Source organism: Annulohypoxylon truncatum (genome assembly GCF_022578515.1).
Source record: "Annulohypoxylon truncatum strain CBS 140777 unplaced genomic scaffold F4807scaffold_26, whole genome shotgun sequence".
Taxonomy (NCBI): domain Eukaryota; kingdom Fungi; phylum Ascomycota; class Sordariomycetes; order Xylariales; family Hypoxylaceae; genus Annulohypoxylon; species Annulohypoxylon truncatum.
This window is the reverse complement of record NW_025953812.1, coordinates 155437-181910: the sequence shown is the minus strand read 5'-3', so window position 1 is coordinate 181910 and position 26474 is coordinate 155437. Positions and strand designations below refer to the sequence as shown.

Here is a 26474-nt window from a genome sequence, read left to right as displayed (position 1 = left end):
ATAATAACTAGGTACCTTGATACACAAATCTATATCTCTGTGATAGGTTCAGGAAATGTATTGATGGCGCTACACATGCGTCCGTCCTCGCTAATAGTGTATGCTTCACTCCCCACACCTACTGTGGCGTATAGCAGACTAGCGGGATCATATTTCGCCTTGATTCTCAATAACTCTGGGTAGTTCACCCCGAAGAAGGTCTCTTGCCAATCTCTCTGTTGGAAGTCTGCTTCGTTCATATAAGCTCCCGCACCTGGGGTAGCCGCTTCGATAACAGGCTGTACGTCGTTGGTTATGTTGAGTTGCGTCTCAACGTTCTGCTCAAATGGAACTTGGAAACTCCACGGGAGAGTCAGTGACGCATGCACAATCGTATCACGCCATTTAGGTAGTACCGCATTGACTTTGCTCTGTCCAAATTGAGAGACGTTGAGACCTACGCCGATGTAAGTCACTCCCATCTCTGCAATCTTGCGCGCGGTCGACGAAAAATTAGGAAGAACCGAGCGAGGTATCAGACGACCTCCGAAGAGCGTGGTGCCGACTTGTATGTTGCCGTCTGGGAGGGGGCCCCAGTAGTTATTATAATGATCATAGTAGCTTGGAAATTCCGTGTAATTAGGTTTCAATGAGACCCCTATAGCCGAGAGGGATTCGGAAAGAGGCCCAAGAATCTGCTCAACTTCTTCTAAGGATTTATTATAGGCGGTCATGGCCGGAACCTGTAGAAATGTATTGGTGAAGTAGTAGATAATCATTACACCGGAGTCGACGATCTTAGGTAGAGCGGCATGGAAAGCATCTATCGCTTCGAAGATGTGGTTTGGATCCTCATCCGAACCGCTGATTTGGAATGATGCGCCGCTTACCATGGTATCTGGGTGCGTTTGGACAGTCATCGAGATGACAACACCGTAGTTGCCCCCACCCCCTCCGCTAAGTGCCCAGTAGAGGTCCTGGTTTTCTGTTCGCGATGCGGTCAATATCTGTCCGGTAGGTGTAACAACTTCAAACGAGAGCGTGTTATCAGCGGCTAAGCCAAAATTAGAGCTCAATGCTGAATGGCCTCCGCCTTGGGTGTACCCCCCTGCGATCCCGACGGTAGGGCATTCGCCTGTTAGCACAACGAGTCCAGCTGCATGCGCTGCCGCAAGAGCTTCGTATCCTAGGACTCCGGCTTCAACCCTCAAAGCCTTGCCCTTATAGTAAGAATCCTCCCAGTCTAAAACTTGCGTGCTCTTCAAGTGATGAAGCCAAACCGAAAGCGCGCCGGCTCCTGTAGATCTACCCAAGTAGTCATGACCAGTGTTGCGGATGACAAATCGGATATTCTTCTCCTCGGCGAATTTGAGAGCAGCAACAACATCATCTGGCCCGGACACGTTGACAGCGTAGCTGACATAGTTGCCAAGAGTGCATGGTCGGCTTCGTGGTTGCCAAGGGTCGCAGCTCTGATTGGCGAATAGGGGTGCCATCATAGATGAAGATGACTCTAAACTAAATCAAGGTAAACATAAAATATCATTGAAAAACGAGGAGTTACTCACTGGATACCAGAATAGAGCCATTGATTCTGCAGAGAAACGCACAGCTCTCCATCGTATGTAGGATCGTGACACGGTGATCCTAGGGGGACGGTAGCAATCAATCGGCCGCCGACCGTGCTATTTAGCGTAGCCCATTCATCATGAGAAGGCCAATTGGCGTCGCCGGGCAGGTATTTGCATTTCGTGGGCTGTGATTTTCATCAGTCTGAGCTGCCTATCCCCGTCGTTCATACGCGTAAACTCACACTACTTGCCCCCACCACAGCGACGCGGATTAGCAAGGCGATAGTTAGGCGTTTTTTACCGCAAATCATTTTTTATAGAATTTCTCAACATAGAGAAGTAGAGATATTTAAATACAGGAAATAGAGGTTTCCCCTTTCGTATATCCTCGCCTACCGAAAACCACGCTGCCATACCGCGTTCATGAACGCTGTTTATATAGGTATCTTACCGAGAGGGGTGGACGATGACTGGACTGTGCGCCGCCATGCTGGGCAACCCCTGTTCTTACCGCCTGTACTCAAGTTAGGGAGATCCTATCTGCGGGTTCATCCCAGTACTATCCCAAAAATGGTGTCGCGCGCAGGAAAATCAAGTCAGCTAATTGGGTATCCATCTTCCTAGAACCCGTCCTGAGTACAGCAGGTTAATATATGGATAGATACCTAACTAATCGGAGTCCCCACTTCCCTCCGCGACCTCAAAGCTCTCGGGAGCGAGACTTCTTCGGTCCGGACCCCTTTGTGTTGACCGTGTTCGCATGCGAGAATCCGCATCTGGCCGGAAGAGTCCTGGGCATCCGCCTTGACTAATCCGACTCCCCGTTACTGTTCCATGCATTACTTTCTTCAATGACACTGGGATATGAGCTTATTAGTAAGGATATTCGCTCGGAGATTAGAATATAAGGTAATCCTTCAACCGAGATGAATGCTATACGATATACGAGCCATGCATGCGTAGGTATCCATACTCTTTCTTTTTCAAACATCTCCCTGAGAGGCAGCAATGCTAGGGAGGATTCTCCCTTACTAACCTTAGTGTACTGGCTGGCCATAGCTGAAATTGGGTGGTTAGGAGGTCACCTACTAGGTGTTGCCATTCCTCAGCGCCAATTTCTGTTAACTAGGTACCTATCTACCTACCTGTCGCCATGATTTAAAGCTCCAAGGGACGTGTAATGGTGATATGATGACATAAAAGAAGGTGAACAAATGATTATGCGTAGTAAGTGGATAATAGGACACAGTCCCTGCTGACTAAGTAATGCTCTTAACGGACCCCTTAATCCGGGGCCTTGATTTACTACCGCACGTAGGTGTGTATCAGTCCTGTATAAGTATCTAATATGAATTTCATGCTAATACTATTTATAACCCTAGGTAGATGTATAATTTCCCGTTGCGTTATACTCTAGGTAGTTATTGTACCTGACTATCAGCTTTTCCGAACCACGAAGACTTCAGTAAGTCTGTGCCACCTCATAACTGTCCACCGGCTCTGCCCCCCCCAATGTTTCGCGTGAGGATACCCGCAGCAATGAGAGATAAGGCCACAATGATCTCCTCTATAACTTGTAACCCAACTCGAAGACCAAGACTGCCTGAAACCGGGTTGAGCAGCGGGTTTTGACTGAAGAAGTAAACTAGGCTTTCCATTACTCGGATACCTAGGAATGGTATCGAGAAAGCGACAGCAATAAGTAGCTTCTTTCCTCCCCCCATCTCTGCTACTTTGCCGGAGGCGTGAGTCAAGATATGCTGAAATGTGGCGAAAGTGACGGTCGCAAGGGAAATCCAGCCAAGCAGCAACAAAACCATACCTCCTTTCACCAAGCCTTGGCTTCGCTTCATCTGATCAGGGGGAAGCGAGGGATTGTTGAGTTTCGAGGCCCCTGAAGCAACCAGTGCGATGGCAGTCGTGACAAGAATGTGAAAAAAGATGAGGTATGGCGTGTCGAAGGGTCGACGCGCCTTTGGAAGGATGTGAACCCGCCTATGAATATGGTTAGTGTGAACGGGGTTTGATTACATAGAATGGAAGTGACTCACGACTCATGTAGAATTCCGCAAGTAGCAGCAAGTAGAGGAGACAATCCTATGCTAGCAACCAATGAGGCGCTTGAACCAGTAGCGTCTACTAATTCGAGGATGCTCGCAATAATCCGGAGAGTACAGAAGGTGAATAGAAAAAACCAGCCAACTATAGCACCATGCTTCAACCCATGCTTGAAAGTGATGTAAATAGTTGGTAGAGATAATGTAAGATATATGACTAATAGAGCCACGGGTAGACCTGTCGAAGAAGCCATTTTTGATGAATGAGTAGGTATGAACCAGCTGCGATATACAGGTCGTCTGTGAAATTACTGATCACAATAAAGCTGCTGATGGAGATGAGGCCTAGGAGAATATCGGGATCAAGATCGTATTATATACCAACCTGTTCACCTACCTTTCCATCTATGCTAGGACATGTTGCCGTTTAGATCATCATCGAAACGGAGAATGGAGCTGCACTGCCCTCTAACTATCCTAATTATGGTGTCGCAAGGACTGGATGCGACCTAAGTATTAGACTCGACAGTTACAATTCTGACCAAAAATCTTCTTAGGCTCACTGGTGATTGGTTAATCGTCTATGAAATGTAGGGGTTAATAATCGTGAAGCTGGTTCAGCTTGCTGTGGCACAGCTCTAATCAACCGCGTAAGGCATTACCTTTCTCGCGTAAGGCACCCTTTACTCGCGTCAGGCATCTATTTCTCCCTAGGGCCATTCCAATTATAATGGGGCTCCACTGAGGGCTTAATCCACTAGACAACAAGGTCGCCGCTTGGATCTGGGTGTGCCACAAGCGCTATCTCGCACTTGGAGATGCCTTATGCGACGGGTAAGGTAACTAAAGATGGCGCTGTAATATGTAGGGCCTAGATATTTAGGCGGGTAGCATCCATCGCAACAAATTGAACGGCCAACAGAAAAACCTCCTAATCCATTGAATGTTTAACTCATAATATTTAGTGCGATCCACCATTATGTGATTTTTTATAGCTAGGTAGACAGTTGAAAGTCCGAAGTTGCATTGATAGAAGAATCCATTACTGTTGAGTTAACTTCAGGGGCTACTCGGGATCAATTGAATTCCCAGCCATGTTTTCCTTTTTCCTTTTTAGATATTATTAGAACGCCTTCAAACAAGCCAACATTCATTTTTGTCTCATACCTATATGTGTTACAATATCAGCCAGCTTTGTACGGGTAGCCGCAGAAAAGGCTACATGTCTGCGAATATTACGGGACAAGTATCGAGCTATTGGCGTACATGTAGTCTACGGAGTCAAGCAATGTCCCAGACAGACATCGTCTTCACGCCTTCGGTTATCCAATTACTCATTACCTATCCGCTGCCTTGCGTCTATTATCGAGATCTAATTAAGCTGCCAAGAATGCTTGTCCGGGTTACACTCACACATCGTCCCCCTCTGCGGCTGACTGCCGAAGAGGGGAAGCGCCCAGTCAGCCAGCCCAGCATCCCCCGTATTTCCAAGGGTTCTGTTTCTCGAGTTCCGAGGGCTCCCTGCCCATTCTCCAAGATTTGATTACGTACCGGAAACGACTAGATGCTCACACTTCAAGGGGTTTATACTATTACGATGACCCTCATCCACTATGGCGGGGCGTTTACCACTATCGCAACCCTGTCAGACGTGCGGAACGAATGCCGAAAAGACATTTACGTGCATCCAGTGCAATAACCTCGCCTTCTGCGATGCCTGCTGGCCCAAATGGGTCTTGCACACACCTGGTGCCGTTGGTTGGTCAGTACACAGATTTCAAAACCTCTTAACTCCGGAACTATTCTAGTGTTATATCCACATCCCATAACAGGATTTGCTCGTGGAAGCATAGACTACACAAGCTAATCGCGATGGGTGATCGACAGGAACGGTAAACCACACGAAAAGGCAGACCCCCTAGTTCTACATCGGCTACGTCAAATCCTGGAACCGACGCGCACGGAGGAAGAACACGAGTCAGAGCTTCTCGAAGACCGCGATACGACATGGTTTGGCTTTGGTCGCGATGCCTCCGGTCACCCCCTATTCCGTGACTTCGGGCGGTTCGCCGCGATTATGAGCGAAACCGTTACCGACGAGACTAGCGAACGATATCCCCAATTAGCGACATTCATTGGAGAAACTGGTAAGATTTCACTCCAGTCATACATTCTAAGTTCTTACGTGTGTACCTACTGAAGCACAATCGTGGCTGACGCGACACGTAGGCGTCGGGAAGAGCACCCTGATAAAACTCCTTATTGATCGTCATGACCTAACGGCCCCTGAGGGTGCTAGCTACTATGCGCCTGTGACATCCTCTAGCCATGATCGCATTTCTACCACAGGCGATGTCCACCTCTATGCGGACCCTTCAACTTTATACGGTAGTCATCCATTGCTTTTAGTTGATTGCGAAGGCCTGAGTGGAGGAGAGGCCATCCCGAAGCAGCTTCGCCATAATCCGCAGGGTTCAAGCAGAAATGATACGGACGATGTCGGCACCAGCAGGCCTTGCTTAACTAGAAAGATCGCATGGGCAGACACACCCTACACCCAGAGACGAGAGTATGCCGTCAGTCAGCTATATCCTCGCATCCTCTATACTTTTTCCGATGTCGTGGTATTCGTCTTGCGAAATCCCAGGTCATTCGAATCAGTCGTCCTCGATAAGTTGATACGATGGGGCGCAGCTTCAAGTATGTCTATTCGGTATTTTCTGTCGTATTGATTCCCATACCGTTGGACTTGAGCGCATCTTGTTCATATGAATCCGCGTAGCCTGGAAGCTTAGGTATTCTAGTGGCGAATACTGACCATTGATATCCTAGTCGATAAGTCGCTCAACCAACCTGTACTTCCTCACGCGATTATCGTCTTTAACGCCACCGATATCAACGTTGACGAGAAGGAATGGGATGTCACCAAGGCTACCCAGATGCTAATGACAGAGATACAGGATGCTATTTCACGTGAACCGGCTTTGCAAGAACATGGTACGTGCCGACGCTTCATACTAAGATTATATATTTCTTTAGTCACCTACTCAATAGAGACTAATGCATTGACAGTATGTTAAACTCCTCCTGGACCTTATACCGACTTCGTCACTGAGTGCCCCTTGGATGGGCAGCAAGGGAAGCTGGAGGTTATATCGGACGCTAACATGATATAGGTACACACATGGAAAAGACGCGGAAAAACTATAAAGAGCACCAAGGAACTTCTCGAGTGTTATTATGCTTCCATAAGCGTTGTGCGGATCCCGTATAAGGGTTCATACAGTAAGGAGTCTTTTCTACTTTTATCCATTTTCTTTTGGGAGGAATGCTACCATTGGGGAGATTCAACACATATCGTGGAGCACTGGAAGTCTGATAAAGCTCCTTTCAAGAGGCCATATATATTCAAATGCTGACCTGATGACAGTGTTGATGAATGAACAAGTTGGCAAGCTTTGTGACCTGCTTAGATACCAATGCAAGGCTTCATATCTTAGGAAGAGGCAAGTTCGTATGCTAGCCAATACAGAGAAGCTCCAATTCTACCTCCAAGCAGCATACGATCATTTTACCAAGGACCTCAATACACCATTCGATTTCGTCAAGGAAACACTTCGACATAGTCCCATCTCCCGAAACTTCGAGGGTAATATACTGAACCTGGCGCTGGCAATCAAAGAAAAGTCATGCGATCCATTTCTCAGCAGTGACGTAGAGCAGATCTTCCGAGCTATGGGACCGATGATAGCTTCATGCGTTATGCTTGATGCCGTACGCCAAAACTTACCTGGTAGCGCAGCCCGTCTTCTAGATGACCGATACGCCAAGCCTTGCGCTGGCGCATTGCAGACGTTCGCCGATCTGTATTGTCCATGTAGTTTTACGAACCCGTCGTACGATGGAGACCTCGGCCAATGCTGCAACGTCAGGTCAGGCCACAACCCTAAGGGACATCAGAACAAGCAGGGAAAAATCATCGGCAACGGAGACTACGAGTCCCATTTCAATGTTTCGGCTTTCCGACCTGTCTGGGAGCAGTTACTGAAAGCAAGCCTAGCTCAAGTCCAGTCTTCCTGCTACAAGCTCGGGCAGGACTTCTTAGATAGGAACGAGCTCCAAATTGCTGCTATTATCCACCAAGAGCGTCTCAACGAGCTGTATTCCAATGTACTAGGCGCAGCGACCGAATTCATCAGCTACTCCGCGTGTCTCTGCTGCCTAAGAGAATTACCTGAGTGTGCTCTGCCATGTGGACATGTTCTCTGTTTCCCCTGTATTCAAATTTACGGAACCAGGACATCAAGAACCACAATTGAGATTAGCCATTGCCCCTTACATGTTCGCGACGTTATTGCAAACCCTCCGTGGATTATATCTACCAAACCGCGTTATGCTGGTAGTCGAGTTCTGTGTCTCGATGGGTATGCTGTCAACTTCATCGCATCATGGCTTAGGAAATTACTAATGAGATAATCACAGCGGTGGCATCCGAGGTATTATACAGCTTCAAGTTCTGGCAGAGATAGAGAAGATACTGGGTCCTGATTTACCCATCCAACTATTTTTTGATCTGGTCGTTGGCACTAAGTGAGTTTCGTGTGGTACCTGATGGTTTGCACTAGGCTAACTGGATAATGAGTGCGGGCGGTATCATCGCCATTGCCTTGGGAGTTAAGAAATGGTCCGTCAACGCGACAATGGAGAAGTTCAAAGATATGTGCAGTGAGGGTTTCACTCCCAGAGAGATGACTAGTGTACCAATATTTGGTGCATTGTCCAGTCTCTATCATGGCAGTCTGTATAAGACCAAGCCTTTCGCGAAAGCTCTAAAGAGATATCTGTCAGATCAACCCTTTTTTGGGAGCGCGACCCATCGATCCCATGTAGTTTCCTCGATGAAGGTCGCTGTTACAGCTTCAACGGGTATTGAACGACAGCCTGTCATCTTTGCGAACTATAATCGGCTGGATCTTCCTGGAAAGAGTACTTCTCCTGCTAATACTAGATGACTGATAGAACTTGCTGACAAGCATTATAGAACTCCCCTATAAGTTCGTGCGATCAGATTCGCCATCGAAAGAAATGCTTATCTGGGAAGCGTAAGTCTCCATGTCGCAGACTTCAGAAATGGAAATGGGGCTAACCTCGTAAATTTTCAAAGCGCCCGAGCAACATCAGCCACGCCCCCTTTCTTCAAGTCCTACCTCAAAGCCGAAACTAACCAGGAGTACGCCAACAATGACTTACGTTATTCATGTCCAACAGTGGTTGCTCATTATGAGGCTAAATCAATATGGAACGACATAGCCGACTCCCCTCCTGACTTGATGCTCTCTATTGGCGCAGGTAGAAATGTGGGAGACCGCCATATAGACGACTCAAGTGCATATAGGTCCTCGCGATCTCTGACTAACGAGACAGTAACCACCACCGGTCTTGGGGGCACCAGCGCCGTAATTAGGCAAGGTCGGGGCGGAGCTGGCAACTACTCCAAGCGTCAGACTACGCCAACCTCTCCGTCGTCGGACGGCGCAAGCCTATGGAAGGCGGCGACCACCAGCGGATACGTCGTCCGCGATCCCAAAACACCCATGCTAGTGTCTTTTAACAATCCTGTCCCTAGTCAGACGGAAAAGCTGAACGATCAACGACAATGCGAGATAACATGGAACCGCTTCATGTCCAGCAGCTTGATGAAGGACGAGGAGACTCGTCGACGGTATATGCGGATCTGTCCCGAACTTCTTACCAAGCTGCCCAAGTTTGATGAGGTGCAGAAGATGGAGTCCGTGGAGAGGGAGACCGCAGAGGTATTGCGACAGAATCGACAGGAGATCATCGAAGCCGCGCATCGGCTAGTTGCCAGCACTTTCTTCTTCGAGAAGGACGGGAGTGGTGTAAAGCAGACGACTTCTGGGTATACTTGCACAGGATCTGTCTTCTGCAGATTCCGGCTGTCCTCTTCGGAGCTCAAGGCTCTAGGTTGGTTTCTCATCTCGCGACTAGATGGAGACTTCGAGCCGTATTTCCTGCTCGAAGTACGGGAAGAGGCAGGCGCACCGTGGCCGCCGCGGCAGATTATCCTTACGAATTCAGTATTGGAAGATATGCATCTGCAAGGGAATTTCGATCTGAATCCCGTCAGGATCAACTCCACGACGGAAAACGCACAGGTCACCATATCGCTTTGCTTGCAGACTCGTCCTTATCCAAGCGGCGTCACGGTCCTACCTATCAGCGGCTTTCCGCGGAAACTCATGAGTGAGGATAACGGTGGGCTACTCTATCAAGGAGGTAAGCAATGCATATTCAGTAACCCCTGAATGCGGGGTAAAGGAGAAAACAGACTGACAAACATTTTCCTATAGGTTCATCGTCCTCCAGAACACGCTCATCCATCATCGAGAAACGGTCATCGGTCACGACTAACGCCCTAAGAGCAAACGAGGGAGATTCACTCCCGAGCCCTGCGCCCAGTATCGACTCATTTGCGAAGTTGGAGCTTGATGGAGACTCGAAATTCCGTGCAGAATTAGAAGGATGAGATGCTTAACTTCTAATTCCTAATGTAATAAGGGTATATATTTACATTAATGGAATGAAGGTCATGTAACTTTAGTAGTGCCTGGAAGGGTTCATATGGTGGATTGACTTTCTAATCGTCGCGGACATTATAAGAGCGAAGCCAGTATTGATATCATAAAAATAAAGTGTGTTATGTAAATGCTTACAAAGGTGTGTACCAGGGATTCATTTTGAAAATTTGAAGATAATTAGGCCTCGCTTAGGAAAGAAGTCTATCGTAGACGCGAGAATCTACCCTCGTAGCTGGCTTTGAAGCTTGGGGAATAATTCATCCCTCGCATGTAAGCCCAGCCCTACAATAATCCTTGGCCGATTTGGAATCAATGCGATAACTTAATTCCTCCCGCGTCCTTGACTACCCTTTTGGGAGGGTAACGAGATGCGACTTTACCGTATGAAGCTAGCACGAGATGGCGGTAGTAGAGGGGTTGACGGTCCACTCTACCCGATTCGGAGCATATGGCACTCTCACAACATACCTCGTCTCATTGAGATATGCCCTGGTATTAGGAAAGTAACTTAACGAAGGGGACCTCGTCTGTGAATGTGTTTAGTAATCATGTCTACTCAGTAGCTTCCCAAGTATCGTCAAGCTGACAATATGGGGCTGGATATGTTGGTGGATATTCTCTTTCTATCTCATATTCGCGATTAACTAGCGGCGAAATCTACCCCCGTAGTAGTGCACGGGTCTTTTTTCTGAGCAACTCGCATCATGAAGTGAAATTGGTCAGTATAGGATATGTTCCGCTCTTCATCAAGTATGGTTGTCAGCAGCCTGTGGGGACCGATGGATACTAGTCTTCTTATACACTGAAAGCTGATCAATGCTGGATGCGTAGGCGGCGCTATCTACCAGACTCCTCTCCCGTAATGACCAGGGAGATAGATATATAAACATGTCTACCGACAGCCAGCAGGTATGCAGCAGTCTCATCGCCTCAACATCCCATCATCTCATCACTTTATCCAGTCCTTGTCTCCTGATCGCAAAGATGTTTGCCTACCCCCTATTTACCCTTGGGCTGGCCGCGACAGCTTTGGCCTTGCCATACCCTACGAACTCAAGCTGCAGAGAGATCAAGATACCGGTCACTGTCAGCGTTCCACGCTTCATTGTAAACGCGACGGTCAACGATGACTGGGATGTAGTCGCCTTAACGTTGAACCTTACTAGGCGGGACTTTACCAACCCTACAGACCCTTTGCCTATGGCTGGTACGACTGCCGCGCCGGTGAAGAGCACTTTCACTGTTGGCGCTACGTTGTGTGGAACGGGCGGCCCGCTGCTAGTCCTAACTCACGGTATCATCGAGTCAAAGCTGTATGTTCATACCTCTCTCGAGTCAAGCTGGCTAGACGAAATTTCTGACTCGAGAACAGGTACTTCAATCCAAATTTCGAGAACTCAAAGGCGTACAACTTCGTTGAAGCTGCTGTTGCCGCTGGGTACTCTGTCCTCAACTACGACCGCATCGGTGTCGGCTCATCCTCCAAGTAAGCTAAAACCAACCCCTGACCTAATTAGGGATAACTAACAAGACATTGTACGCTTAGGGTTGACGCGGTCAACGATGCTCAGTTCCAAGTAGAAGCAGCTGTGCTAGACGCGCTCATCGACTATGGGCGAAAGGCCGTGAACGCCAGCAAAGTAGCTCTTGTGGGCCATAGCTACGGTTCTTACCTAACAGTCGCATCCGCCGCCAGCAAAACGACCGCTATCGACGCCATCGTTCTGACCGGCTTTGCGGGTGGCTTCACTTACTTCACCCCTTTTCTCGCCGGCTCGGGTTTCCGTGTCGCCAAACATGCTAACCCTCTGCGCTGGGGCTCCTTGGATCCTGGGTACCTGACTTCTGTGGATTTGTATGCCGAGACGTACGTCTACTTTGGCGAAGAGCAGCACTTCGAACGTCGCGTCGCTGAGTGGTCGCACTATCAGGGCAGCGAGCCGTTTGCCGTTGGTGAGCTACCGTCGCTGCTTGCAAGTAGTCCCCTCGACTTCGCAGCAGTTACCGCACCTGTACTCGTTATCCAGGGCCAGTTTGACCTGTCTGCTTGTGGTGGTAACTGCGTTGGCCTTCTTGATGGCATGAAGGACACGTTCTCCGGCGCCAAGGCTGTTGAGACCGTTGACAACCTACCTTCTGGGTGAGTTCTTCCAATGCCTACCTAGTTAGAATTAGAGCTTCATATATCCGGATTCATAGCAATCATGTTAACCTGATTCTTTTGCAGTCATAACCTCAATTTGCACAAGGTAGCCCCGCAGGCGTTCAAGACGATTTTTGACTTCCTTAAGCGCCAGGGGGTATAAAGGGGAATGGAGTAATATGAGGGACTTGAAAAGAAATTGACCCAGACTGGTTTTTACTTCGTGGTAATTATTTGCTAAATTTTACATGCGATGAAAAGCCCTAGATAATTATGATAATATCCTCAAGAGTATCTATAAAAGAACGGTTTATACAGAAGTATCCCCCCTGACACCAGGCAGACATCCGTCAACTCCGACGAGTCTCATAGACATTAATATACATCCAAGTAGTGGAACCAGTAGATAACAGACCCTTATAACTTTACTACCTATAGGTATCTACAGAGGTGTATATGGTACAATTCTTAGATACTTTTCCCCAGAAAAGACCATCGCGGACCTCACCGTCGCTTCTTCTGATCTTGTTGTTACACAAGGAATATGCCGTAGCACAGAGGAGCGCTTGCAGCCCAGCTGGTGGTAAGGCTGCCAGGCCTACCAATTGCGCAGCCAACATGCAGTGCACTGATTGACAACGCTAACGTGCATATTGATGCAACACTTTCCATACTAAGGCCGGATCTGCCCGTATCGCATGACCAAAAAATGTAGGATGCCAGCTCTTTTCCGAACTAGCGATGCGACGGCGGACGCTAGAGAGGACATCAGATACGAGTTTTCATTTTTTCAAACATTCAGACGAGTCTAGTGCACGATGGAATAAGAACTTTCAGCTAAGGATGGCATTTTGACTTAGCTAAACTAACAAAATCCAATGCGAGAAACCGTATTTATATCTAACATCACGCCGACGCCTCCATATCCAAGTTTAATTGTACGAAAATCCAATTCCTGTCCAACCGTGAGGCAGGGAATCATCGTTATAATACATCGTGTAGTAGTTACAGTAATTTTTTTGGTCGTATCCGTGGGGATGATTTGAAAGATCGAATGAGACTTCGTTTTTCACATAATCTTCAATAGCTTCATGATCCTCGGGGCCGTCATAACCGGAATCTGTTTGTTTAGAATTCCAGGTATAGACCCTCTCTCGGGTTCTCGTAAAAGGTGCCGCCCATGTGGTTGATTAGGCGACAGCGCTCCTCCATGGTGTGGCAGTTGTTGATTCTGCCGACACCTCTCGCCGATGCATCTTCGTGGGTGGTTCTTAGGACCCAGACGCCGCCTCCTGGCGGCCATCCCACAAACGTGACCGGGTCGCCCGACCGATCCGGGTCCATGGTCTTTTGTCGGTAGGCTGCTTCGCTCTCCCACCACGTCGCTCCGAGCCTGCGCATGTTGTTGCAATGCGCATCCTCCTCTTCTTGATCCAGCGCTCTCATCGCGATGTGAAAGCGGTCGAGCCCTAGAAAGTCGAGCTCAACCGCGTTGCAGTGGAGGACATAGACGCCTCCGTAGCTGGGATATCCACGGACCGCCGCGCCCGATCTGACACCAAATTGCGTCCGAAATTGAGGCCTGTCCAGTACTATGAGGAAATCGTCGTCATTTCCTGAGTCATAGACAAGTTGTCGTGATTCTGTGCTGGCCGCCATATGGTCATGTTCCTGTTCACCGCCATTGTCGCGCCCAGTGTCGCGTTCGTTGTTATTGACACTGTCATCCTCCGACTCATAGTCGAGATCGCGCGTCGAAACTAGATCGCGCGTCCTCGAACGTCTTGAATGCCGGGTTTTGAATGAGAATAGGTAGCTTCCAGACAATGCTGCGATGAAAAATAAGGCTGGTGTTATCAAGGACATGATGCCCGGAGAGGGTTGTGATCGCAATCTGGAGGTGGACATTTTGGCTTCGGGGGATCTACTTTACTTACCTATAGGATAGGTACCCCCGGTACCCTTTCCCATATTAATCTCCAAGCATTATCGACGTGGTAAAGCGCTATTACCACGTCACCCTGCCGATTAACACTGCTATGGGTGACTTGGGCTCTGACGCTTGCCAGGTTTGGTTACGTGTTATGCAGCCATTTGTATATCGGCGCGAATCAATGATTGGGATAAAAATTGCATTAGGCACTGTTCAGCCACATATATTTTGCATTTATCCTGAGACGACATATGCGACCATATGTAGGGCTGATATGTAACCAGGTAAATAGCCAATCACGACGGCTCTTTGACGCTTCGCCAAACCAGCTTGCATACACGTGGCCACGAACACAAACGGTGAGCCACTTTTACTACCGTAATTCATCGACGGACCTTGATCTCCTCGCCAACGATAGCCGTAGACATGCAGGTACAAAATTTTCTACACTAAAAAGCGGTTATGACTTCATCGGGAAATGGCCCCCTGCCTCCTCTAGTGGCCGCCTTGCCGAAGGGAAGAAACTTGATAGGTTTTTGCGAGCTGGAATTCGGACAACGTGACCTAGTCAGTGGAAAGTTCGGGCCTCGATCTATGTATATAAAAATGTAGACATCGCCACAACTCGGCAATGCGCTCTCGACGTGCCAAGCTCTCCGTTCATGTATTGTCGACAGCGTTGCAAAACAGTTTTTCCAACAGCCCTGGACTAAAAGCGGGGCGAGATGGCTGACGAGCGTCAGTGCGCTGGCCCGGGCGGTGACGAGCAAAGTGAGGTAGCCAGCTGAAAAGAGTTGAGCGCGTGAGCGATTGAGCGCTTGAATGACGCAGATGGCATTGTCATGATGAGAAGCCTTTGACGCAAGGATTATCATATGCCCGGAGTTCTTGGCTTACCATACCTACAGCTTTTTTATGTTCACTCAACGCTCTTTTGGATGGCATGGCGGCGTCAATGGCAACGACATTATGGTAGATGATAATGGGTCCGTATATGAGTAATTACTTGCATATATGTAAGTGCCTGGGTAGATGCAAGATCTAGATGTATATGACTGACCTTCTTTAAGCGGATACTTATGATCGAATCGGCTGATAAAAGTAGGTGGGCAAAGTAGGGGTGCAGGGGAGGCGGCTGAACGCCCATCCCCATAACATGCTAGGAGGCTGGTAGTTCCCGAGAGCATGCTAGCTTCTAAGCCCGAAAATTTATAACAGCTTATCGACAATAATATGACTTCTATTGCCTTGAATTACCCCTATATCCTCCGTCTCAGCAAGCCGGTTATTACCGTCGTAGGATATGGTTTCTCCTTAACTCACGGTCGTCTACATAGCAGTTCAGCTATTATAATACATCGAAGCACAAGTAACAGCCTATCGGCACCTACTATACCTAGCTGATATCTGATTAGCGAAAAGTAATTCTAGATTAGTTTAATGGTATTCTACTCTTGGAACTTTGTCTTGGGCAACTTCTAGTTAGGGGGATATTGTTGTTGGGGCATATGCACTAACGTGCCCAGTGGGGATGCGTATTGCCTCGGGTAGTAAATATCTTAGGGGATAGTAAAAGGGGACGCCTACCTACCTACCTAAGTAAGTATATAAGTGATTCCTAAGTCTCCCAAAGGAAATAAAGATGTTGTCATGAAAGGAGACAGAGCTTCAAGGGGATGATACAAGGTAGGTACCTATGCTAAGTGATACGTCCCCCCAGGAAGATTCATCTCCTCAGGCACTTCCTATCAACGTAAATAGGCACCTACGTGAACACCAATCTATAAATTCGTAGATTTCCGTCTCATTTCTTACGTCTGTCTCCATCTATTAACACCCAGACACCTCTTTCTAGGAGCGGCCAGTCATTTCCAGAATCACACAGAATCTTTTTACATACAGGACCTTATAACGCCCAAGGATCCCTGCCTAGGTAATCACGTGTTATTCTTGAGGACACGGGAGCGAACACAACTTATCTAGTTTCCATTACTATGCCTTTTCGTCGGAGATACCTTCGTCCAGGCGTTCGGCCTCTGAAGCCGAAGACCGAAACCTATACGACAGCTCCCAGACATCGGTTTCGTCTCTTTCAGAAGCTACCTCCAGAACTCCAGCTCATGATATGGGATTTCTGGCGCGAGGATAGGCTCGAGGTCAGACACTTTATGTTCTATTTTACGGAAGGTCTTTGCTACGGAGCTTATGACTTCCAGCGCAGAATCTTCATCACTGAAGAGATTCCTGTGGACCCAATGCGGGTCAAAATCGACCTCAGGGTTTCCAGATACCCAGTACAAAAGCTCAATAACTGGCGTCAATTGGGCCATGCTCTGAGAGGGAAGGCTCCTCGCGTGGCGGCGTCATCACCGTTTGCCTGGGTTGACTTTAAGAAGGACGGGTTCGTCACCTATGATCTGCTTCCGGAATGGTGGAGGCCACGATACTTCGCTTTTGATAAATGCTACAGTGATTGGTGGCGACATGTTACCCATCTAAATCTCTGTGTGCGCAAAGAACTCAAGCCGGAATTCTACAATTACCTACCCGATGAGCTTTGTGCTCTTAAAACTTTATCTATCCTACGAGTGCCCCCACTTCGCTGCAAACGCAATAATTTCATGTTCTTAATAGACCAAGGCCTTCTCCAAAGAGGATTTCAGTACCCTGATTCCTGGGATGAAACTCTCGCCAGAGACAAAATTTTAAGTTCCATACGATTTGAGTATCAGAGACCTGTCAAGACAGCTGCTGAACAGATAGAACATTCCTTTCGTATGAGCGGCCGCGAGATCGATATCAAGATCGTTTGGGATACTACGCGATACGAGACACAATAAGATACCTGAGTAGGTATCGTTATGTCTTAAGGGCTTTGGAGTGGCAACGGCCACTGGAGATATAGATACTCAGTGTTACCTCCATCGTAATTGAATAAAGGAAATTGATATAGTCTCTTCGTCACACGTAGATTCAAGTTCGTCATAATCCATTTCATGTTATGGTAGAATCGGCCTAATACTCAACCACTCTGTAGCGAAACAACTTAAATCTCACAGTCGCGTTCCAATTGGAATCAAAAGCTCCTTTAGTGTCATCATGCGCTAGTTCCTAAGACGGGCTCATGAACTAGTGAAGACTCTTCAGCGCCACTCTTGGTTGCCGGTACTCTCACCGACAATGACAGGACTAGCATGGCGAGACACGTGAGTGACACGCCGAAGTATGGTAAGCCCATCCATTCCCCGCCCAACTTCATGCCAAGCGCAAAAAGTCCCGCAAGGACAGGCATCGTCCATATATTGCTACCCACTTCTACGATAGCGATGATGGTGAATAGCCTTGATCGGTGCTCGGAGTCGACGTGTGATGCTGCGATGCTTTTGATGAAGCTCGACGATATGGATCCGATGGACATGACGATAAGACCGAACACGAATACTGATAGAGACGGAGCAATGCCAAGAATCAAAGATCCGACCATAGAGGCTGCGTAAAACCAACGCACTAGTACCAAATCTCGCTTTTCTTCGTCCTCTATTCGTAGCCACCTAGGGGTCGATGGTCTGGTAATCATGTTACATACGGAGGGGATTATTATGAGAACTACAACAATGTGAGCGATACCGTATATGGATTGTACGTAACCAGTCTCTGCCAAGTGAATGTGATATCGCTTCGAGAGGAACTGAACCATGAACTGTAGGGTACACATGATAGTCGGATACGACAGAAAGAAGATACAGAGGAGCAGAAAGACGGAGCGTATTCGAATGATAGAGAGTGAGTCTCTTAGCTGGAGAAGGCCCTGCACTGTGCGCGCTTTGAATGATATGGAATGAGAATCGCCATCTCCGGATTGTTCCCTGTGAAACGTTTCCGGTATTAAAGTAACCAGACCAAGAGATATGATCCATAATGCAAAAGTGATTAACATGAGTGGCCAGGGGCCGGTTGAGGGCATCATTGCCGACGCTACGGCTGGAGAGATCAGATTGCCGATTATGCTCGTTATATGTATGCGCATGAAGGTAATTGACCTGAAAATAGTGAGCAAGGCGATAGGGCTTTGGAAGGGAATTTGGTGGGCGATCACGTACCTATCTGATTCGGATACTACATCGCTCAGAATACTGTATACGCATGCAAGTAAAACCGGAGATCCGCCACCCAGGTGAGCAAGCGATGATATCCAAATGAGTCGAGACGACAGCGCGCAGGAAAACCAGCCGACGACCATCACCCATAGTAGATTAAGTACCATTCCAGTTAAACAAATAATGAACACTGGCTTGCGCCCGACACGATCAGCTACGATACCCCAGAGCAAGGCAACAAGACAGGAGACCCCAGAGTTTAAAGACTCGAGGACAGCAAGTAGGTACGCTAAGTTGGATTGAATGGCGTTGACCTTGCAGAGTTCTTCATCAATAGGCGCATCCGGAGCGAAAGCGGCATCGTAATACTCATGACATAGGATATCCTCAAATATTCTAGTCATAGGTATCTGTTTGAAAGCATCCGCAGCAGAAACGGCGAATATTATGATGAAGAATAAGCCGAGTATAGCACCAGGTTTGCGCACTGTTGGCACGCTGATGGTAGCGCTGGCGATGGATGAGGTTACGGTTGATGTCCTCGAATGGCCAGGCTTCCAAAACGACTCCGGTATCTCGGAAGTATCATCAATCCTCAGAAGAGGGGAACGTTCGGTGGCGGCGGTAATATCATCGTCACCGGCCGTCTGCTCATTCATCGTGAGCAGCGTGAGCAGCGTGAGCAGCGTGAGGTAGAACGGCTGTCTCAAATTAGTTGTGGAGTTGAAGTTCCGAATTCCGAACTGACAGAACTACGTAGGTACCTAACTATTTATGACCCTATTGAGTTGTCACTATTTATTCCTATAACCGACTAGTTGATGACCACTGCATGTACATATCGGGTTTAGCGACATTGCGAGGGCCTACGTATCGTGGCTTATGTAACCAGAGACATGTTTATCATATAGGTACCTAGGTACCTTATGAGGCTTCGGCACTCACTCAATAACTACGATATCCATGAGACAAAATCTCATTCCTACCTACCTAACTCTCCAGCTGAGCCATACCTAGTTGCTGGTTAACAGCAGCAACGAAAAGGGCGGTATCAAATAACCTCTGGCGCTTCTGAGGGGAAGTCAGGTTGCAAGGCAAGGGAGCTCAACTGAAATAATATTAGCTGTAGCAAAATGCAATTTATGTGCAAGAGTTAGGTGCAAGGGAGACAATGTCGAACCAAGGGTTCTAGAGAAAGTAATAGAACATCCACTTCTTTTCTGCGGGTGTATTGGTGAAGAATCGGGATTGGACGTAAGGAGTACGATATAGAAATTCTTCACAGAGCTACATGCCTAGAATGCCTTTGCGAAGGACAACAAGGCAATCACTTAAATTATCTGATGAAGGGGTTTGAGGTTACTGTTATTATCAATTGTGTTAAGCATATTGCCTGGGAATATTGAATGAGACTTGCAACTAGCTCGAATGTTGATGTTTCAGGGGAAGATGATTGTAGATATGTCAAAAGTCATGATAACTTGATGAAGGGGACATTGCAATCTTATATATATAGGTGCCTCGGTGCAATTTCACACTTCGTAGGAAAGAGGAAAGAAGATGCACCAATTAGGATCGATGAACACCATCACAATATCAACTCTCTTTGTTGGTACGGGGAAATTGGGACTGACTAGATTAAGTGGCCGTTTAAACGGCCTCTTTAATATCTGAAGGATCTGACAATTAGAATAAGGAAGAATTCTCCCCGGTGGTAACAGTTCCCTTGTACTTCCATGAAAAATATATAATTACAATCTTTTTCTAAGGTTACTTGAATATAACACATACGGGCCGAAACATGCATCAAAGCCACCTGCATACCAACCCAAGTACTTTAATGTACAGGACTTTACGACAACAGCCATATACTTCACTCACAGCCAAGAAATCGATATCGCAGTAGCAAACGTGAGAAGTTGAGAATATCGATGTGCGCTTTGGTATGATAATATGTTAGGTGAATGTGGTGTGGTGCTCCTACTGGCTACCCAGTATGGTCTCCGCTGAAAATAGCGGTTTATCAAGACAACACCATTCAAAGCCTCAGCCAATCAAAAACTTGTTCCATGATAGCTTCATTTGTTTTTTCTTTTTGGTGTAGGTGGGGGAGGGGGACATGTGTACGGGCATGGATCTCACGCATGGGCCACCGGCAGTGACCGCTCTTGCGGATTTCCAGATTTATTAGCCGATTGACAGCTGTCTAAACAGTGACGTCGGTCGCGTTTGCGAAAGGAAATCGGTGAATATCATTGCTTATTGCAGGTGAGACATAAGCAATATATCCCGTCGTTGACATTCTAAATTAGGTACCTGTTTACCCAATCTATCGGATCTCCCTTCGTGTGCATGGTCGATGAAATATTTTCAGATCGCATGTTGATAATTCCTTCCGAAGGATGATATCACTCCATTTCAATTAATTTCGTCGGGCCCGTGTGGGATCTCGGGTGGACCGTATGAATGCTGAACGGGCGCCTAGAACGTGTTCGTTATCGTGATGCATAGGAGATATTTAGCAACACGTGGAAGCATGCATGGTACATTCATTAGCCAGGGGGATCTGCCCCGAAAAGGGCGCCACATATCGATTTCAATACGATGCTGTAACCGGTAGGTCGCCCAGATCATCCACATCAGATCCGACATCCCTCGGTCCCGAATAGGCGGCGCAGCCAGGTAATGGCGATATTTGCAGTCTGAGGGTTCCTTAGGGATGCTTTTAATCCATCAAATCTCACAATATAAGGATTATAGGCTTGCTAGATGTTGCACGACGCCAAACCCTGGCGACGTTGTTTGGGTAGATCCGTCGCTCCCTAGGTATATAATGGGCAAATATCTAGCGCCATGTCGGATCGCGCTCTTGATACGGCCAAGAGGAGAGCTACCTATCCTCATTGAAATAGGACTACTGACCGCCATCGGTTTTCACCAAGTTGATGGGGAGAAAGTTCGTCACATCAACCCGCCCAACCTCTACCTAAGATGCCTCTATTCGGGGGCTTGATCATACTATGGGCTTGTGCTGCATGGATGAGCCAGTCGGCATTAGCTGGACCAATATGGTGGAACCCTCACCATGTCGGCGGAATACCAATGCCCAGCGACTTCAGAAAGTTTCAACTCACGTACCAAAAGAACATCAGGAGATCCTTGGGGGCAGGTAACTGTACGAACAGCAATATTGCTGTTCGGAAGTCATGGTAAGACGCCACGATCAGTGATAAAGGCTAGAATCTTATTGTCTCAGATTCTAATACGGACTCTTAGGGATGAGATTGACAATGCAACGAGAGTTGACTATATCCGAGCTGTACACTGTCTCGCAGCGAAGCCACCATTGATGGATATGAGACTGGCGCCCGGTGCTGTCAACAGACTTGATGACTTCACTTACATCCACATTAACCAAACAAATTTCATCCATCAATCAGTGAGGAGGCCACCACCATTTTAAGCCCAGAGAACTATACTAAGTGATCATTTCAGGGCTACCTACTTCCATGGCATCGACTATTCCTTTGGCAGATTGAGAAGGCGCTCCGCGAAGAATGCGGATACAAAGGGTACCTGCCGTACTGGGATGTCCCACGATTCTCTGAGGACCAAACCAAGTCCAAGGTCTTCGACGGCTCCATGACATCCTTCGGCGGTAACGGCGCATTCGTGCCCCATGGCCCAAGGCGGGTTATCCTGCCTGGCTTAGCCGTACGCAACTTCACTCTACCTAAGCCCGCTGGCACGGGAGGGGGCTGCATCACGGATGGTCCTTTCCAGAACTTCACGATTAGCATGGGGCCCGTAGCAAAAGTGATCATCGACCCAGAGAATAAATTTGGTTACAAGCCGAATCCTCGATGCCTATCAAGGGATTTCTTCGATGGCGCGAGTAAAGGGGTTATGAACTGGGCTAATGCAACGACTATCGTAGCCTCTAACACTATGAAGGAGCTGAGGAACAACATCGAACACCTGTGGCACCTAAACTCCCACACGTTCGTCGGTGGCGAGGCAGCGGATCCGTTCAGTACTCCTAACGACCCAGTGTTTTATTTGTTGCATGCCCAAATCGACCGCCTCTGGGCGATATGGCAAGGCCAAGACTTGGAGCAAAGAACGTATGCCATCGATGGAAACAGGACATTCCTCGGCCTCGCGATGGACTACGCCCCTGATGTGCCGCCGAGCCTAGCGACAATTGAAGATCCCATGGACATGGGTCTAGGGTGGCATCCGAAAACTAAAGAGGGGATGCCAATGACGGAGAATGGAAGATGTTTTATTTACGATTAGACGGCATGGTTAAGCGATGTTTCCTTATTCTCTCTATGAATTAATGTCTATTAGATACCATGTACATACACGAGACACAGATTATACACACAACCCCTGGTTACAAGTCACTAGCAACACCAAGGTCAATTACTAATTATGGGGTAATACAAAGTCAGCTCCGAAAACGAAGCGAAACGCGCGTACTAAACGTTAATTTCGAAGAATAATACATAATTCTATAATCAGTCAGAAATGAATTGTCTATCCAGTGAATATTTTGAGAATAGTAGCCCCCTACCTAATGACGATATCTTGAGGGGTGACCAATATGCTACCTTCTATGACACAAGTAGTCAGACTCACAAAAGGGGACAATGTTTGAAAGAGTTAACGTCCCGAGCAGGTATGGTATGTGGACCATGGCAAGGCGCCCACCCGAACAGTCAAGCTACAACACAGTCCTTCCCTCGTCAATAGCGTCTCTATATTGCTCATCGAGGCCACTCCAGTATCGCGTATTGTCGGCTAGCGTTCGTAATTTCATGTCTAACCAAGTTGGTCCGTAAATAGCAACGTCGCGGACCGTCAACGTCCCATCATCTGTCAGGCCATCTCCCAGAATGCGAACTGGGCGGAGGGTCAAAGAGCAGCTTTACGCCATCTTGTCCCCATTTCTCACCAGTCGGCATCACGGCGACGCCACGGAAAGCATTGGTATCGGTGGCGTAGTTGCACAACGCTTTGATCTGGGCGCGATAGAGGCGCACGACATCAGCCGGCAAGGCGCTATGGCAGAAAGAAATGTCGAAGCGAACTAAGCTGAAGTCCTGAATATCGGCAAGCGCGTACGCCAAAAAAACTTCTGGCCGAGTTCCTCAGGCGCAAAAGCAAGTATAACGCCGTATGTTACGTGCGCATAGAACGAGAAGGGCGGCGGGAAGATTTTAGACGAGTTATCATCGCCCACCTCAAACCTTGGCAAAATACCGCGGGAGTTGCAGGCTGAAGGTCGTAGTCCGTGAATATGTACTGAAAGGTGACATATCTAGGAGCTGGTGCGAATGGCGTGTTGACAAGAGCCTGAATGACTTGTAGTAACCTAAAGGAGAGAAGATGAAGTTGGTTTTAAAAACTACCGGAAGAAGCTAGGTTAGTGTCCTGCAGATTTAGCGAAAACAGACTGTAGATTTGGTGTCACTCCCAAATTTAGAACGGCTGATATTTTAATGGTTAAGCAGATCCTTTCACCTGTGTGATATTGTACATCATATATTCATATTGAAGTAGTTGTTCAAATCATCCATCTGCTGGTCCCTGATACCCCATATATCTGGTCCTATGAGATGCCGCTCCAATGATGCAAGATGGCATTATTTAGCCTGTTGAAACAAAATGCGAAACTGCGGTCCAGATGCCATAGGGGGCCTTGAGAATTCATCACGAGGGGTTCTTACTTGAAAGCTTACACATCGGAGTCGCATTGAATACAACGGTAAATCCGTGAGCCTCGCAACTGCCGACACAAATCTAGACTTGCAAGTGAGGTATATCTATCTTTGTCAATATAGTATCTACAATCTGACTCGTATATTTAGCGACCTATAAATGTGAGTTGAATTCTCCAAAAAGGGGTCGTCATGATCGACGACAGACATAGATCACTACCTACCTACCTAGATACGCGAGCAACGTCCCAACCATCTCCAATCTTGAGGCAACACGACAGTGACAATTCTTCTTGCCACTTTATCCATTCATATTAACAATGGGTTGGTTTGCGTTGATATTAAGTAGCATTCTCTGTGGGATCGTTACTGGTAGCCCTCTGTATGGTCGGGGAAAGTGTCCCGAGTTCACGATACAGACTTCGACCGGAACATACACCGGTCTCCAGAATCCCGATTTTCCGGGAGTCAGAGAATTTCGAAGCATCCCGTATGCCGAACCCCCGGTTGGAAAGCTCCGGTGGAAACCACCGGTGGCGCTTCAACCTTCACAGGATCATCATTATTCTTACAGATTCCCACCCTCTTGTCCTCAGTATTTGACATCTAAACTATCACTATGGAATTCCAACATCACAGACTTCTCCATCAACACAGGCGACCAGAGTCATCATGCAGGTGAAATGGCACAGACAACCGCGGAAGATTGCCTAAAATTAGCAATCTGGACCCCCATCAATGCTACGTCACAAGACAGGCTCCCTGTGGGCTTGTTCATGCCAGGCGGTAGCTTCAGGGGTGGCGGCCTAGACGCTCCTCATCACATACCGGCGGGATGGGTTGATCGTAGCCAGAAGCACATAATGGTAACAATCAACTATAGAGTCAACATCTTCGGATTCCCAAATGCAATCGGGCTAGAAGATCAGAACCTCGGAATTTTGGACCAAAGACTGGCACTTGAGTGGGTGCATGCCAACATCGATGCTTTCGGAGGTGACCCCAACCGAATCACGTTATGGGGTCATTCAGCTGGTGGAGTTTCGGCAGATGTTCTAAACTTTGCATACCATGAAGATCCATTGGCAGCCGGTTTTTTTCTCATGTCAGGGGCCGCCATGCGGACATTTGCCCAGGGCGACAATGCGCTACAGACAAACTTCACGCATGTTGCCAAGGAACTTGAGTGTGACTTCCCAGCCGACGCCGAGGCTGAACTTGAATGCATGCAGCAAGTCCCAGTAAGTTTGATCACGAATTTTGTCGGCCATTATGGGGATGACGAGAAGAAACCTCGTTTATTTTTTCGACCAACCGTCGACGACAAGGTCATATTCGAGGACTACACGGAAAGGGCTGAACAGGGTTTAATATCGAGAGTACCAGCTCTCATAAGCGATACCTCAAATGAACAGTCGAGCCTCATCACATACCCGATCGACAATCTACCAGCTGGTCCTAATATGACTGACGTCGATAAAGGTACTTTAGACGACTTCATATGCCCAGCATTCAACTCGTCGAATATCCGAAGCCTTAATAATCTCACTACGTACCGGTACCAATATGCTGGAAACTACTCAAACCTGACACCATTTTCGTGGATGGGAGCCTATCACGGCGCTGACCTACCTATGATTTTTGGAAGCTATAATCTCACAGGAGATGCCACCGACTTCCAGAAGCAAGTAGCAGAAGCCATGCAGGATTATGTATTAGCTTTTATAACAGATCCTGAGAATGGCCTAAGGAATTCAGGCTGGCTACCAAGTAATGCGATTTTAAAGGGGGACATGGTGCGTTTTGGTGGGGGTGACATGATAGTTCAAAATATCAGCTCGTCGGACATTGATAGCGCATGTACGGGCAAAGGGCTATACGATTCACATCCGGATTGATGACGGTGGATTGAAATTTTAAAACTGATTAATTGAATGTATCAGACTTTGAAGGGATAGGCGAGACTGTTAAACTTATGATTTCGAAAACAACACGAATAAAGCTAGTTGCCTACTGGCTGGTCAAAGGAAAACGCCATATTCTAGGTTAAAATTTATTTCTAGGAGGCTATAAAATTGACATTACCAGGTGGCTACTGCCATTAACTCAATATTAAGTTTTATCAAGCTTTCTCCTTTTACCTGTTTCACTCCTGAGGAAGCAACGCGCCTCATTGTTCGTCGCGATTCTCGAATCAACAGAACAAGTCTAGTCATTTAAGTTACTTTATGCACCTACGCACGTTTAGTTTGAGTGGGTAGCATAAACAGTGGTAAGGCAGACAGAGATAACGGTAGAAGGAACAATAACATAGGAAAGTAACAACCACGAGAGGCGTCAAGAATAGGCAAGGCCTCCACGTAAAAACC

At 47.5% G+C, this 26474-nt stretch overlaps 9 protein-coding genes across 9 annotated transcripts; 5 read left to right on the top strand and 4 right to left on the bottom strand.

Annotated features, from left to right (window-relative positions):
• Positions 1–13: 13 nt before the first annotated feature.
• On the bottom strand, positions 14–2146 carry F4807DRAFT_433963 (FAD-binding domain-containing protein). Its single transcript, XM_047998745.1, has 3 exons — positions 1793–2146; positions 1548–1735; positions 14–1497 (listed from the first exon to the last, which is right to left on the bottom strand). Exons 1-3 carry the CDS (start codon positions 1859–1861, stop codon positions 30–32), a joined length of 1725 nt encoding a protein of 574 aa, XP_047852140.1. The 5' UTR covers positions 1862–2146; the 3' UTR covers positions 14–29.
• Positions 2147–2878: 732 nt separating this feature from the next.
• F4807DRAFT_433960 (uncharacterized protein) lies at positions 2879–4220 on the bottom strand. The gene is made up of 2 exons (XM_047998744.1): positions 3602–4220; positions 2879–3545 (listed from the first exon to the last, which is right to left on the bottom strand). Exons 1-2 carry the CDS (start codon positions 3859–3861, stop codon positions 3032–3034), a joined length of 774 nt encoding a protein of 257 aa, XP_047852139.1. The 5' UTR covers positions 3862–4220; the 3' UTR covers positions 2879–3031.
• A 1152-nt stretch (positions 4221–5372) lies between these two features.
• F4807DRAFT_433955 (FabD/lysophospholipase-like protein) lies at positions 5373–10505 on the top strand. Its single transcript, XM_047998743.1, has 10 exons — positions 5373–5754; positions 5837–6307; positions 6440–6603; positions 6784–6892; positions 7038–8031; positions 8090–8197; positions 8250–8593; positions 8649–8709; positions 8772–9904; positions 9979–10505. The coding sequence occupies exons 1-10, from the start codon at positions 5685–5687 to the stop codon at positions 10152–10154; spliced, it is 3630 nt and encodes a 1209-aa protein (XP_047852138.1). The 5' UTR covers positions 5373–5684; the 3' UTR covers positions 10155–10505.
• Positions 10506–10666: 161 nt separating this feature from the next.
• F4807DRAFT_433951 (alpha/beta-hydrolase) lies at positions 10667–12983 on the top strand. Its single transcript, XM_047998742.1, has 6 exons — positions 10667–10924; positions 11038–11115; positions 11169–11519; positions 11579–11692; positions 11753–12346; positions 12434–12983. Exons 3-6 carry the CDS (start codon positions 11191–11193, stop codon positions 12510–12512), a joined length of 1116 nt encoding a protein of 371 aa, XP_047852137.1. The 5' UTR covers positions 10667–10924; positions 11038–11115; positions 11169–11190; the 3' UTR covers positions 12513–12983.
• Positions 12984–13180: 197 nt separating this feature from the next.
• On the bottom strand, positions 13181–14454 carry F4807DRAFT_433947 (uncharacterized protein). Its single transcript, XM_047998741.1, has one exon. The coding sequence runs from the start codon at positions 14255–14257 to the stop codon at positions 13478–13480; it is 780 nt and encodes a 259-aa protein (XP_047852136.1). The 5' UTR covers positions 14258–14454; the 3' UTR covers positions 13181–13477.
• A 1822-nt stretch (positions 14455–16276) lies between these two features.
• F4807DRAFT_469134 (uncharacterized protein) lies at positions 16277–17122 on the top strand (the record flags this gene model as incomplete). The annotated part of the gene is made up of 1 exon (XM_048002676.1): positions 16277–17122. The coding sequence occupies one exon, from the start codon at positions 16277–16279 to the stop codon at positions 17120–17122; it is 846 nt and encodes a 281-aa protein (XP_047852135.1).
• A 138-nt stretch (positions 17123–17260) lies between these two features.
• F4807DRAFT_433943 (MFS general substrate transporter) lies at positions 17261–19100 on the bottom strand. The gene is made up of 2 exons (XM_047998740.1): positions 18383–19100; positions 17261–18322 (listed from the first exon to the last, which is right to left on the bottom strand). The coding sequence occupies exons 1-2, from the start codon at positions 19036–19038 to the stop codon at positions 17380–17382; spliced, it is 1599 nt and encodes a 532-aa protein (XP_047852134.1). The 5' UTR covers positions 19039–19100; the 3' UTR covers positions 17261–17379.
• Positions 19101–21201: 2101 nt separating this feature from the next.
• On the top strand, positions 21202–22795 carry F4807DRAFT_172390 (Di-copper centre-containing protein). The gene is made up of 3 exons (XM_047993481.1): positions 21202–21588; positions 21656–21818; positions 21875–22795. The coding sequence occupies exons 1-3, from the start codon at positions 21371–21373 to the stop codon at positions 22676–22678; spliced, it is 1185 nt and encodes a 394-aa protein (XP_047852133.1). The 5' UTR covers positions 21202–21370; the 3' UTR covers positions 22679–22795.
• Positions 22796–24835: 2040 nt separating this feature from the next.
• Positions 24836–26094, top strand: F4807DRAFT_433937 (Alpha/Beta hydrolase protein). Its single transcript, XM_047998739.1, has one exon. It carries the CDS (start codon positions 24882–24884, stop codon positions 26001–26003), a length of 1122 nt encoding a protein of 373 aa, XP_047852132.1. The 5' UTR covers positions 24836–24881; the 3' UTR covers positions 26004–26094.
• Positions 26095–26474: the final 380 nt, after the last annotated feature.